The 14,838-nt window shown below is 47.3% G+C and overlaps 1 protein-coding gene across 10 annotated transcripts in view; it reads left to right on the forward strand.

The window, feature by feature from the left end:
• MARK2 (microtubule affinity regulating kinase 2) overlaps positions 1–14,838 on the forward strand; it is a 118,129-nt gene that overhangs the window by 17,977 nt on the left and 85,314 nt on the right. For 2 of the 10 annotated variants that reach the window (XM_087913649.1, XM_087913660.1), the window contains exon 1: positions 8,729–8,861. The exons of 6 other annotated variants lie outside the window; for them this stretch is intronic. In XM_087913649.1, coding sequence (XP_087769775.1) covers positions 8,826–8,861 — 36 coding nt within the window. In that variant the 5' untranslated portion in view covers positions 8,729–8,825. Of the gene's footprint in view, positions 1–8,728; positions 8,862–14,838 lie in introns of those variants that run through there. 2 more of the 10 variants (XM_087913659.1, XM_087913655.1) reach the window with 2 other exon arrangements.

A 14,838-nucleotide genomic window follows, 5' to 3' on the forward strand; every position in this document is an offset into this window, starting at 1 on the left:
TAAGATCCTTTTTCACACCTACAGCCGTGATCAAAATTCAGATGCTTGGCAACTGACTCATATTTACGACGGTTGCAATTTCTCGGGGTCATGCGGTCCCCTTTTGCGGCCTTCTGATGAAGCCAGATTTACTGAATAATCGTCGTTGCTCACATGACTAACTATAGCGATTCACTTAACAACTGTTGCAGGAAAGGTTGTAAAATGGTACAAAACTCGTTTAACGATTGTCTCGCTTAGCAGCAGAAATGTTGGGCCTCGGTTGTGGACAGCCATTTGTCTGAAATGGGATAGGGCTTCTCCATTGAGCAGGAGGTTGGACTAGAAGACCTCCAAAGCCCCTTCCACCTCGTGTTATTCTGGTTTTTTTAGTGTTGGTTTTTCTCAGAAGTTTTAGGGAAGAGGGGGCACTGCCCGTTCTTGGTGCCTATGATGGGTTAGTTGCTGCTTTTCCCCCAAGCCCATGTGCACATATATACGTGTGCAGGCTGTGATGCCTTAGTTATTTATTTTTATTGATTACATTTATATATGACCCATTTCGCAGTTCCTACCCTACGTAGGTGTCATGCCTCTGGTGGAGACTGACTCTGAGGGAGAGGAGGAACAGCTGACAGGGAGTAGAAGTGTGGCTCCGGAGGTTGTGGAGGAGGCTGGGGAAGGGCAGAGGCCGTCTGGGCAGTCAGAGGAGGACCCAGGCCCATCCCCTCTCCATCCTAGGGCCCGCAGGGAGGAGAGGATCAGGGAGAGACTGGTCTAAGGGGGAGGAGAGGGCCTTGATCCTCTTCATGGGCTGCAGCTGTGACAACTGGATAGAGGACAGACATGCGTATGGGCCAGCGCTGGAAACAAAGCATGGAAATATCTCTAGTTTATGGTTCCTCTCTGAGTTTGGCATCCTTCCCGGCGTGTGTTCTGATATCTGTGGACGTCCTCCAGCCCTTATCTTGCCTGGTTTGTGTTCCTTCTTCTTATAACTGTTTGTGTGGGAGTTTTTTTGTCTTCCATCAAGGATACTTGGAGCTTTGGAAGCAAACTGAAGGAATAAAAGGGGCTTCACCTATTTTCTGGGACTGTGTTTGTTTTGTATCCCACCCTGGGCCATCACAATAGGCTAATTCTTACAAACAGCCCAATTCTGAACCTCCTGTCACTGAGATGAGTGGCACGTAACATTTCCTAAATAATAATTCCTGATGCTGAAGTAAACCTTTTTACAGTCTGGTTCTCCTTAGTGTTAGATCAGAGCATTTTTTAAAAAAAACTGGTTATCTTTTCAGGGATTTGATTTCATCAGGGGCAGTTTAATATTTCTTCATGTAAGTCCTGTAAAAGAGAAAAAAAAGAGAGAGGGGAAAAAAAAATTCTTCAAGTGCCTGTATAAATGTTGAAGAACACTGTCCAGCGTCTCTCTCATAAGAGGTGGTTTCCAAGTTCAAAAGATCCTAGAGGTGTGAAGAAATTCAAAATATAGTGTTGACACCCCGAGAAATGCAGAAAGGAAAGCCACTTCCTCTTTCGACATTCTGCTTCCTGTCTTGTTGCAAAATTGCTTTTAAAGCAGGCTTAGGATAAACCCTTTTTCCTACAGTCTCTGCCCCACCTTCTCGGCCAGACCCATTAGAAGATAATTTGCTTAGTCTTTTAAGCTGTTTAATTAATTGATTCATTAAGCATGTGGATCTTTCGTTCAAAGCTCTCAGGGAATCGTGGAACAAACAGTGAAATGGAACCAAACCTCAAAGTTTTGGCAGATTTCATGGTTTATGATGCCTGTTCAAAGCAGGGAGATAATTTTACTAGAACTTCACACAGTCGCACAAAGCAGCAGTAAGAATAAAAGCTCTGGCTGTCAAACTTTGCAGGATTTCCCACCTGTGTGCGGCTTTTTATGGGTGCCAGAAATAAACCCACCCCTGCCTTTGAACAAGTACAATAACGGGGTAGTCCTCGAGTTATGACCACAATTGAGGAAGAACAGATTTCTGTCAATAAGTGAGGCATTGGTTAGGTGAATTTTGCCCCATTTTTGCAACCTTTCTTGCCACCGTTGTTATTAAGTTAGTGGCACCATTGTTAAGCCAGTCTTATCTTTCCTCTCGACGTTGCTCGTCAGAAAGTCGCCAAAGGGGATCCCACGACCCACACTGCGACCATCATAAATATGAGTCTGTTCCCAAAAGTCTGAATTTTGATCCCTCGACCGTGGGGATGCTACAACCGTTGTAATTATGGAAAATAAGTCATAAAGTCGCTTTTTTTTTCTCACTGCCAACGAGAATATATCTGCTGGGCGGCAGGGAGCAAAACCTCCGCATCGGTGACAAGAAAGGCCTCCGGCCAGTAAACACTCAGCTCCATTCAGTCGCCCAGACTCCACCCCTCAAGGGATTATGGGGTTGTTAAAAGAAGATGGGTGATTATTGCAACTTCGAACGGTCACTAAGTGAACCGTTGTAAGTGGAGGACTGCCCGTATTTCCTTGTACGTTTTCCTTTCTATCGCATTAAACGATATTAGAGGCGTTTTCAGGGCATTTTAAGAAGGGTGGGTGGGCGCCCGCTGCCCCAAAATGTATGTTGTGTATCTCTGCTATTTGCGGAGGATCTGTTCGTTCTACCAGATGACCTGCGAAAACAGAACATGTGGCTGAGCTGTTTTTTTTTAACTTTCCTGCTCAGGGTTCTTTTAAACTAAACGGCTCTTGTCTTTTAACTCTCCAGGACAGCGTAAATCGCCCCCCACTCCCACCCCCAGAGGGAGAAAGGGGGGGGGGGAGAAAGTCTTTAACCTTAATTATTCTGATTGCTCCCTTATGGAGCCAGAATGCTAATTGATTTCGAGGCTGGATCCAGTCCTGGCTTTGCAAACAGACCGGGGGGGGGGGGGAAGGGACTTAGGGCCGTTTTTCACACTTATGACCGTTGCAGCCTCCCCTGTGATATAACTTCAGATGCTTATTTATGACGGTCGCAGTGTCACATGATCCCCTTGGGGGAAGCCAGATTCACTTAACAGCCGTGTGACTAGCTTAACAACTGCAAGCGCTTCGCTTCACAACCGTGAAGAAAGAAAGGTTGTCAAACGGGGCAAAACCCACAGATTTCTCATTTAGCAACGAAAGTGTTGGGCTCAATTGTGGTGGTAGGTCGAGGACTTCCTGTACAGGCTGTCCTCGACTTGAGACCACAATCAGCGTCAGACTTTCCCTTTGCTAATCAAAGCGTTAAGGGAGTCACACCCAATTTGATGACCGTTTTTCCTCAGTTTTAAACGGAATCGTTGCAGTTGTTAAGTGAATCCCGCCATTAAGCGAATCCGGCTTCCCAGATTGAGTTCTCGTTGCGAGCCTGTGAGGAAAGGTCACAAAGGGAGACGACTTGACCCCGGTGATGCTGCAGATGTCATAAATTTGTGGCGGTTGCGAAGTCCCCGATTTTTTTTCCCCCATGAGTGTGAGGACGCTCTGAGTGTGTGAAGCATGAGGACGGCTGCGAGTCACTTTTTTCAGTGTCGTCGTAACTTCGAACAGTCGCTAAATGTTTGTTTGCCAAAAACACTTCCACCTCTTTGCTACGGTAGCTTTTTAAAAATTGCTTTTAATCGGGGACTGCACCAAGAAGCAAAAAAAGGACACATTTTTGGGCTCCAAAAGCTGTAAGTCACTTTTTTTCAGGGACGTTGTGACTTCAAACGGTTGCTAAAGGAATTATTGTAAGTGGAGGATTCTTTGTACAACGAACAGAGGCCAGAAACGGTTGATTTTTGGGGGGGAAAAAGAAACCCCGATATTAAACAAACCAGGGCATTGTCAATGAAGCCAGGCCGTGACAGATCCAGGGCCTGACTCAGCGTCCCAGGTGTTTGCATCCCAGGTGATCTAAATGCTGTCTGCGTGGAATTTTTTTTTTACAGCAATATATTAAGTGGGTCAAAAGCTGACTCAGTAAAGAACATTTGAGCACCTTTGGGACAACCATGACTGAGAATCTCCATAGACACATTTTCCTCTATGTATTCTGTGTGTGTGTGTGTGTGTGTGTGTGTGTAGATACCCTGTTTCCCAGAAAATACGTCCTACCCTGAAAGTAAGTCCTAGCTTGATTTTTAACACATGTTCCCAATATAAGCTCCACCCCTCAAATAAGCCCTAATTAAGATCCCGCCCACGCCAGAGTGGACGGATAAAAATTACGATAGGGTGGGGTGGAGCTGCCCTACTACTTACCCTTAGATAGTTGTAGCCAGGCCTTGCACAACCCGACACCTGCCTGGATGGCCCATCTCTTCTGCAGCCGGCAAGGCTTCCCTGAAGGCCTCTCCGGCTGAGAACAAAGCTCTGGATCGATCCAGAGCTGTTATCCGCTGCATAGGCTTTCAGGAAAGCCTTACTGGCCGCAGAAGGAGTTCCCGAAAGCCTCTGACAGCGAAAAGGAGGCTGGGGGTGACACGAACAAGTGAGGTTAGTCGGTGGATGACATCCCCCGAAAATAAGACCTGGTGCCCTTTTTGGTGGCAAAAAAATAAATAAGACAGGGTCTTATTTTCGGGAAAAACATGGTATATATTTATGTGAGTTATGTATGTGTATGGGTAGAGATATGCTTTCTCTTGAGAGCAGGCAACAGAATTTCATTTTTTTTTTTTAATTAAAAATAAAGATGACTTTATTCTTTTCATACTTCGGGCCACTGAAACATCCCCAAGGTCATTTGATCAAAATTCGGACGCTTGGCAACCGACTCATATTTATGACGGCTGCAGTGTCCTGGGCGTGTGTGTGTGTCCTGTGATTCCCCTTTTGCGACCTTTTGACAAGCGAAATCAACCGGGGGGAGGGGCAGTTCCACTTAACAACCAGGTTCACTAACTGAACAACTGCCGTGGTTCGCTTAACAAACGTGCCAAGAAAGGCTGTAAAAGGGTGGGCAAAATTTGCTTTTAAGAGGGGTCTCGCTTAGCAACGGAAACTTCAGGCTCCGTTTGTCGCTTCCCCTTTTTCCCCAGCGCCAGTGCAGATTTGGACGGCCGCTAAATGAATCTTTGTAAAACCGAGGAGCGGTCGGATTCCTCGCAGCGTGCCTCAGAGGAACGAACTGGAAATCGGTGGTTTTCGGCGCTCTCTCCAGGTGAAAGGTTGTGCATCAGATGCTTTTGGAGTTGGGAAAGGATTTTATTTTTTTTCCTGATCAGGAAAACTTTTCAAAGTGGAGGCAGATCGCCGTTCCTGGAAAAGGCGCTGCGAAATGGTCATTAGAGGGTATTTGCCCAGGATTAGTCTCTGGCCTTCCTCAATTAATTCTGTAAAGGTGAGCTATAAACACGTTCAATAAACAGAACAGAGGAATCATGGATTTTGTACTTTTATCTTTGCTCCGTTTGCGGGCAGCCCGGATGCAGCTGTCTCGTGGAAGGAGATAGGAAGGCTGCATGGAAGATAGGACCCCTATGCAGGTAAACCTCGACTTACGACCACAACGGAGCCCCAGATTCCTCTTGTGAAAGTCCACTTTGCTCACCTCGACAGAATTTTACAACCTTTCTTGCCTCCCGGTTCTGTAGTTGTTAAGTCAGGGACGGCGGTTGTTAAGCAGATCTAGCTTCCCCGTTTTTGCTTGTTGGAACGGTCGCAAAAGAGAATCCAGGACCCTGAAACCATCATAAATACGAGTCGTTTGCCAAGGGACAGAACTTTGATCCTCGTGGGGAGGCTGCAGCGGTCGTAAGTGTGGAAAAATGGTCATAAGTTGCTTATTGTAGTGCTGTTGTAACTTTGAAAACAGTCACTAAACAAAACCGCTGTGCGTTGAGGACTACCTGTATTTGAAATGATCGAATAGTAAGCAGTTCCTATGAGTTAGAACAATTCACCAGTGGAACTGCTTGCCACCAGAAGTGGTGGGTGCTCTATCAGTGGAGGCTCTTTTAAGAAGAGAACGGACAGCCACTTGCCTGGAATGATGCAGGATCTCCGCCTTGAGAAGAGGGTTGGACTAGAAGACCTCCAAAGGTCTCTTCCCACCCTGTTATTCGGCTGTGCTCTTTTCCTCCCTCCCTTTCTTCTCCGTCTCTGGATGTTTTCCAGAAAAGATTGGACAACCACTTGTCTGAAATGGTACTATAGGGCCGTGATGGCGAACCTATGGCATGCGTGCCACCGGTGGCAGGCAGAGCCACTTGTGTGGGCACGCGAGCCCGAGACAAACCTACCTGTACTGCGCATGTGCGCGCCTCCCAACAGATTTTGGGCCTGTTTGAGGCCATTTTCGTCCTCCCGGAAGTTCGGGAGGCCAAAAAACGGCCCTTCCGGAAATACCAGAAGGGCCGAAACGAGCCCATTTTTCTACCTCCTGAGGCTCCAGAGGCTTCCCTCGAGCCTCCAGGAGGGCGAAGACGTCCTCTCCCGGGCTCCCGAGGCCCTCCGAAGGCTGAAAATGGGCACTTCCGGTATTTCCGGAAGGCCCGTTTTCCGGCCTCCTGAGCCTGCGTTGCATTGTGGGTGCGCTTTCAGCACACTACACCAAAAAGGTTCGCTGTCACTGCTGTAGGGTCTCCTGCTTGATCCAGGCAGGGGTAGGACTAGAGGACCTCCAAGGCCCCTTCCAACGCCATTGTTCTGTTACCTCCCGAGTCACCTTCGACTTCCGTGGAGAAAAAAGATGACTTAGAATCCATCCCAAGAGAATCCCCGTTCGTCTGTTTTTGTGGCTCCGCCGCTTATAGTCTCTCCCCCCGCCCCCAGCCTCTGAGCTCCATAGTACACAGAAAGCAACCCTCACGTCAAGTGAAGCAGCTTGGGACGACTCCATTGTGCGCCAGGACAGTGGGACATTGTAGTGGAACTAATTAAGCCACCACAACAACAAACAGCAACAACAAAAACAGAGCTGGGTACTCAAGGGTTGAAAGAGTTTTGGGTTCAGCGTGAGTTGAGCCGGTATTTACAAAGCCGCCGTTTGGGGGATTGGAGTCTTGATCGCTTGCCTGATCTCAAAGGGGGAATCGAGCTGCTTGAAAGTCAGTCAAGGGCATAAGTGATTAATTAAACTGTTAATTAAGCAGTAACGCAATGGGGTGTGTGTGTGTGTATGTGTGTGTGTGCAGATAGATAAGAGAGATGATTGATGGATAGAAGGATAGTTAGGATAGAGAGTGAGAGATAAAGAGATAGAGAGATGAGAGAGAGATGGTAGATGAGGAAGAGAGAGATGAGAGAGATGATAGACAGATGAGAGAGAGAGAGAGAGAGAGATGGTAGATGAGGGAGGGAGAGATGAGAGAGGTGATTGATAGACAGACAGATATGGAGAGGACAGAGAGAGAGAGATGGAGAGATGATACAGAGAGAAGAGAAGATTAGATAGATAGATAGATAGATAGATAGATAGATAGATAGATAGATATGATAGAGAGATGATAGATGATAGATGATAGACATGATCGATTATCTGTCTGCCCTTCCATCTGTCTAGCTGATTATCTAAATACACACACACACACACACACACACACACATATAACAGCAAATGTATATAGTGAAGCAACTTTAGTAAAGAAATCATTTTTTTTTAAAGATGGCTGGTCAAACTTTCCAGCAGATGTCCCATTATTTCTCTCCTAATGAAGTTTTCTTGAGCATCGAGAGGGTCCCCTGTTTTAGGATGACTTCTGTTGCTTCCATTCAGTTGGTCTCCTTCTCCTCCTCTTCCTCTTCCTCCTCCTCTTTTCTTTCTTTTCTTTCTTTCTCCTCTCCCTCTTCTTCCTCTCCCTCTCCCCTCTCTTCTTTCTTTTCTTTCTTTTTCTTTCTTTCTCCTCTCCCTCTTCTTCCTCTTCCCCTCCTCTTCCTCCTCCTCTCCTCCTCCTCCTCCTCCTCCTCCTCTTCCCCCTCCCCTCTTCCCCCTCCTCTCTTCTCTTTTTTCTTTTCTTTCTCTCTTTTTCTTTCTCTCTTTTTCTGTCTTTCTCCTCTCCCTCTTCTTCCTCTTCCTCTCTTAAACCATTCTCCTCTTTTTAGAAAGAATTTTAAAATAATAATAATAATAATAATAATAATAATAATTCCCCGGTCTCCTTTCTGTTTTTCCCTTCCACCCCCCTCGGGGTCTCTCCTTTTTTCCCTGCCTGGCTGCAGAGAGTCCAGCTTCTTTGCTTCTCAGTGCTCCCTTTTCCCAGCTGCGGCTGTGTCTCACTGCATTATTTGCCCACAAGGTATGTTCAGTTTCTGGAACCCGGCCAGCCTCCTTGTTTGTCTGCTGAAATGAGCTGGGGTGATGGTGAGAAGAGACGGGACTCGGGAGCGGAAGGCGCTGTCCCATCCATCCCCTCCCTTGTAGCGTCCGAGGGGATCCGGTGGCTGCCAAAACAGCAGCAGGACGCCTTCTCTGAAATTTGCAAATCTCTCTCTGTCTCTCCTCTCTCTCCTCTCTCTCTGTTTCTCTCTTCTCTCTCTCCTCTTTCTCTGTTTCTCCTCTTTCTATCTCTTCTCTCTGTGTCTCTCTTCTCTCTCTCTCTCTCCTCTCTCTCTGTTTCTCTCTTTTTTCTATCTCTTCTCTTTCTCTCTCTGTCTCTCTCTTCTGTCTCTCTTTTCTCTCTCTCTCTTCTCTCTATGTGTGTCTCTGTTTCTCTCTCTCTTTTTTCTCTGTCTCTCCCTGTCTCTCTCTGTCTTCTCTCTTTCTCTCTCTCTCTCTCTTGGGGGGGGGGGGGGGCTGGCAGGAAGAGGCGGTGCTTTAGCCGTATACAGGGAAGTAACCTTTTGCTTCCTTTGCAAGGAAACAGCAGCCTGCTTAGAAGCCGCGGCAGCAAGCCCACCTCCACTGACGGCTCCCCCCATGACAGCGGCAATATGGAGACGACTTAATGGGTTGGTGAGTCCTGAGGGGGACTCCCGGGTTGTGCGGGGGGGGGGGTGCTGGCTTTCCTCCGCTGCGCAGGGCTCCGAGAGGCCGCAGTTGGCGACTTTTCCCTGTTGCTTGTTGTGGCGAGAGGATGGGGGGGGGGCAGGCTAGGTCACGGCTCCTTCGTTTTCTTCTTCCTCCCCTCCCCCAGATGTTGTCGGTTTCTCCGGTCATCTATCTGGTCCTCTTTTGGAGGGCAGCTTTTTGTTGAGGTCTTGTAAAACAGGGAAGGCGTTGGACAACAAACTGCCCAACCGGTATTCTGACTGGAAGGAATTGGGCTGGAGTTGTAATCCATCACATTGGGAGGAGTCCCAACACCCAGAGCGGTATTTGAAGTTTGTATTTAGCAATCCAGTAAATCTCTTTCTCTCCCCTCCCTCTCCTCTTTCCCCCTCCTCTTCCCTCTTCCTCTCTCCCCTCCCCTCCCCACCCCCTCCCCTCCTCCCCATCTCATCTTCCCTCCTTCCCTCCCCTCTCTTCCCTCCCCTCCTCACCCTCTTCTCCCCTCCCCATCCTCTCCTCTTTCCCCCCTCCCCGTCCCCTCCTCTTCCCTCCTCCCCTCCCTCCCTCTTCTCTCTTCCTTCAGAAGGCAATCAAATCCTGCCATTAAGTCGGAAGGATGATCGTTTCTGTAAACTCATCCTTTCCTCTTCTGCGATGTAGCAGTCCCGAATATGGGTCTGTCTCGGGTCTCCTTCCGCCTTTGGCCCTAAGCATGCTGGCTTCCCATGCCTAACCTTCAGAGCAGTCTTATGCTGCGCGGTCTGAAGTTGTAACCGGCAATTAGGAAAGTAAAACCGGCGGTTAGGACCGCATGGACCCTAGGCCTTAGCCGTATCCCATAAAAAGCCCTCCACTTGCAACCTCAGCCGGGCCCAGAATTTCCACGGTTAAGCAAGATGGTTGCTAAGCGAGTTGCACCCAATTTTACGTCCTTTTACCGCCATCCCCACAAACCGTGAGGGTTGCTGCCATGGTCGTAAGTGTGAAGGCTGGTTGTCAGTGTAACTTCCGAACGGCCGTAAGCCGAGGACTTCCTGTAGAAAGGCTAAGCCGGCCGTGTGGAAGTTGAGGCATCGCGAACTGGAATCTCACAAGGCTTTGTAGCTCTGAGGACGGCTTGAATGAAGCGCAAATAAACTGTCCGGGTTGAGAAGTTCCTGTTTTTCATTCCCAGGATCTTTGGATGGAGTCTGGGGGAAAAAAAAGTTTGAATGAGATCTTGAGCTTGTGAAGGGAGGAAGAAACAGCAGTTGTCTTATATGCGCCTGGCCAGTCCTGCTATTAACAGCTCCTTTTATACCTCAGCTATTTTTACAGACGGCATGACTACTTGGGCCAGCCAGGAAAACAGAGGTGCCTTAGTTCGGTGTCCTTGAATAATGTCCAAGCATGTCGTTGCTTGTACCCTCCTCCTCTGCCTCCTCTTCTTCCTCCTCCTTTTCCCTGAGTGATGGACAGTGAGAAAGGCAAATAAAAAAAACACATTCCGTTTCGAATGCTTTCAGCACTTTGCCTTAATTCAGCCTACAACCGTGATGGCGAACTTACGGCACGCGTGCCGCAAGTGGCACGCAGAGCCATTTGTGCTGGCATGCGAGCCACAGGAAAAAACTTACCTCACTGCGCATGCGCGCGCCTCACAGTGATTTTTTCAGCTGGTTTTGGGCCTTTTTCGCCCTCCCAGAGACTTGGGAAAAGCCTCTGGGAGGCTTTTCAGGACAAATAATAGGCCCGTTTCGTCTAAACAGGCCTATTATTCGTCCTGAAAAGCCTCGCAGAAGCTTTTTCCACGCCTCTGGGAGGCTGAAAAAGGCCTCAACCCAGCCGAAAAATCAGCAGCGCAGTGCAGGTAAGGGTGGGGATTGCAGAAGGCACATTAATGCATGCGCACACACAATTTTTGGCACAAGAGCCCAAAAAGGTTAGCCACCACTGGCCTACAGGTATCCCTCGACATAACCACAGTCTGTTTAGTGACCATTCAAACTTACAACAGCGCTGGGGGAAAAAAGCGCCGGACAACTGTTTTTCACACTTAATCCCCGCAGTCTCCAAATTCAGACGCTCTGCAACTGACTCATATTTATGACAGTCGCAGTGTCCCGGGGTGGGGGATAGGGTGTCATGTGACACACACACACACACACCCCATTTGACAAGCCAAGTTTACTGGGGAAATCCAGGTTCACTTCCCAGTCCTGTTGTCCATTTAACGACTGAGGCGATTTGCTTAAATAACATCCGTGGCAAGATAAGTCGTTGAAAACGGGGCAAAACCTCACCCAAGCCCATTCCTCGCTTGGCACCCTAAATCCCTGGGAGCTCAATTGCAGCCATAAGCCGAGGACCACCTGTATACTTAGCAAGGGGCAAGGTCTCTTCCAACACTCAAAATTCTCCCTCGTATCTCACGAGAAGCCTTGACTGAAGGTGGACACCCCCAGCTTGTCCAGGGTGCGCTCAAAAATGCCCGCTGCAAAATACTGTCAGAACGCCAGAAGTGTGAGACTGAAGGACATCCTCTCTGCCTCCAGCCACACACACACACACACACACACACACCAGACTCAGGTTGTCTGAATCTGGTAGAATTTGAGCTCTGCTGTTGGCCACGTATCTTCTCTGGTGTTTTCCTTCTTTCTTTGGTGCCCATGATTCCACGTTTACCCTTGCAAGAAGACCCCCGATTCTGTATTGCGACGTGTCTGAGACAAAAAACACGACTTGGGGACCCTCGTTGAGTTTTTAACACAGCACAAAAAAAAAACCCCATCGGTTGCTCTCTTTCTTCTTTGGAAGAGATTGCGAAGACCAGACTCCTCTCTAGAGCACAGAAAAACTCCCCCAGACCGTTCTCATCCTGGTCATTCATATTTCGAATTGTTACCATCAGGGAGGCGTTATAGGTGTCTTAAAATGAGGACTAATAGACTGAGAAACAGTTTATTTTCCAAGGCAATAATTGTCCTGAATCAAACAGTGCATTTGTGATTTAGCCCTATGTATATAATGACATTTTTAAACTATTTAACACTAAATGTTTTAGATAGGTTTTAGACTATTATTATTATTATTATTATTATTATTATTATTATTATTATTATTATTATTATTTGCTATTTGTTATTACTTTATTTTACTTTTTAAATACTGTGTAGTGTGATTGTGATGTGGTGTTTGGGGCACTGTGCTGGAGTAGCTTTCAAATTTCATTGTATTTTGAATGCAATGACAATAAAGCTATTCTATTCTATTCTATTCTATTCCTTCATTCCAATATCTATTCTGTTCTATTCTGTTCCATTCTAATATTCTGTCATTTTCTGGATGCTGCTTTTATTTATTCCCTCCCAAGCTTGATGACATCAGGAAGATAAATAGGAATAAAGGAACGTCCCAGCATCCCAGTTCCCTGTTATTTGCTCCGATGGTTTTGCAGATGGATTTGGGGTTTTGTTTACATCGTTGAATGGTTGGTTATAGGCAGTGAAAGAGACCCCGGGGTCTCCGGTGCGAGATGGTGAGAGTCCCTGCAAGGGCTCTTCCCTAGCATTGTGCAATTCCCCTTTTCCTTGCAGTCCATCCCAGGCTGAGTGTCCAGGATCTCCAGGGAGGAAAGGTTCCTTCTGCGTGGATTTTGTTTTAAAGGCCCATGTTTTGTCCTCTCTTTCCACTTTGCAATTTTGCTCTTTACAGCTGGCGGCTGCCGTTTTGCCCTTTTGAGGACTGCGGTGATGTTTGGCAGGGTTGTTAAGCTGTCTTCCGGGGCAGGGGGCGGGGGGGAGGAATTTTATAGAAGGAGGCCCGTGGCCAGTTCTTGTTGACTGAGGATTGAAAAGCACCCACACAAAGGTCATAAGTGACAGGGAAAGAAATCCTGGACGGATGTTAAGAGTATCCTAAGGTGGTTTGAAAAAGAGAACTGATTTTCAGGACAGAGTGACAAGCCCCCCCGCCTCCACCCCCAATTACAGGCCGTCCTCAATTTAGGACCACAGTTGAGCCCACTGTTGCTAAGCAAGACATTTGTCGAGTGAATTTTCCCCTGGTTTTTACCGCCTTCCTTGACACTGTTGTTAAGTGGATCGCCGTGGTTGTGTTCAGTTAAGTCCCATGGTTGTGAAAGGAAGCTGGGCTTTCCCCATGGACTTTGCTGCCCGGAAGGTCGTAAAACGAGGACCATGTGACACACATCCCCACCCGGACGCTGTGATGGTCATAAATACGAACTAGTTGCCAAGAGTCCGAATTTTAATCAGGTCGCCATGGCGGGGGAGTGCTACAACAGTCATAAGTGTGAAAAAAGGTCCTGTTTTATTGGTGCCATGGTAACTAGAGAGCCTAAGTTTGTTGGAAATGGTATTGGCGGGGGGGGGTGGCCCCTGATTGAGCGGGGGGTCAGACTAGAAGACCTCCAAGGTCCCTTCCAACTCTGTTATTCTGTCCTCGTTGCTCCCTGAGCTCCGTGGTTTTCTCGCAGACGTTTCATCACCAAACTAGGCAACGTCATCAGATGTTAATGGCTGCGGATTCTCAGCTCACTCAAGACAACGTTGGCCAGAGGCTCACGTGAAGAGGAAGGCCCCGTGCTGCGATTTCCTCTCTTACTCGGCTCTGGGACATGTGTTAACCCTGCTTGAAGGATAAATATCTTTGGAGCCTTTGCAGGCATATGAAGCTGAGCATTAATTTTGAACTTCCTTACTCGCGACCTAATCTTGGGAGAGCAGAGATTCCTTGGACTTCGATGTTTTTAATTTCTGGAAAACTTCAGCTTGGAAGGACAATGGAAGTTTGGAGACGCTGTCAAATCAGGATTTCAAAACCTGACCAGGTTTTAAGAGGGCAGGACTTCAACTCCCAGAATTCCCGAGCCAGCCTGGCTGACTGGGGAATTCTGGGAATTGAAGTCCAGACATCTTCTTATTGCTAAGTTTGTCATAAACAGAACTGAAACAGTAGGTTAGAGAAAGAGGCAGGCTCAAAATTAAAACCCTTCCAGAAACACAATTGCTTGGTCATCTAAAACAAAACAAAACAAAAAATTGATTCCACCAAGAAACATGGAATTCTGCCATCCCAGGATTAATTTCTGACGCTTCATAAATGTCTGGCAACACAATTCAGGAATTTCCTTTACGACTGAGAGCACGACAGATTTTATACTTCAAAATCCCCCCCTTTTCCCCCTCCTCTCCTTAAGAATTGGGATTACAAACGGGTTAAAACAGCAAATCCTCTTCCTTTTCTCTCTTCCTCGACTCGTCTTCCTTTCTGCTGACTCAATTATGAATATGTTTTATATTTTTCAGCAGCTCTTTTTTTTTCTCTTTGCTCTTGCAGTGATCATCCTTCAGCTTGAGCCTGGATTCGAAACTTGGCAGGGGGGCAGACTTTGAGGGGACACGGAGACAATTGCGAAAGGGGCAAAAAAAAATTGGACATTTCCCAAATTTAGTTGGATGTGGTGGGGGATATATCGCTTTTCCCTCCACCCTGCAAAGAATCCCCCTCCCCACCAGTCCTCCTGCCTTTGTAAACAAGCTTCCCCATATATTCTGGCTCGTAAGTGGCTCTTATCTGGATGTGAAGGGTTTGAGCTAAAGCAAAACCCGTTGGCCAACTCAAGAGGTACTGGCACAAAACTGAAGTTTGCGATTGAAATGTGATTAACTGTCCCTCCAAACAGATGGCGTTGTGCCTTTTGCAGAAGGTGTAGCTGGAGAACATTTGCCCGCTGACGTCCTCAGGTTCATAACACAATCGAGCATGCAATAATATATATATTGCATCTACGCAGCGTTGCAGAAAACGCTGGGGTCTCGGTCGCACAACCGTAGCAAGCCAGCATTGCAAAGCATTTATGGTTAGAGATTTATGGTGATTCTCAGTAGCTTAGTTCCGATTTGGAATGAATTCTGGATTTTCTTTTCTTTTCCCG

The sequence above is a fragment of the Pseudonaja textilis genome, chromosome 16 (genome assembly GCF_049901715.1).
Source record: "Pseudonaja textilis isolate UNSWEBS1 chromosome 16, rPseTex1.2, whole genome shotgun sequence".
In the NCBI taxonomy this organism is placed as follows: domain Eukaryota; kingdom Metazoa; phylum Chordata; class Lepidosauria; order Squamata; family Elapidae; genus Pseudonaja; species Pseudonaja textilis.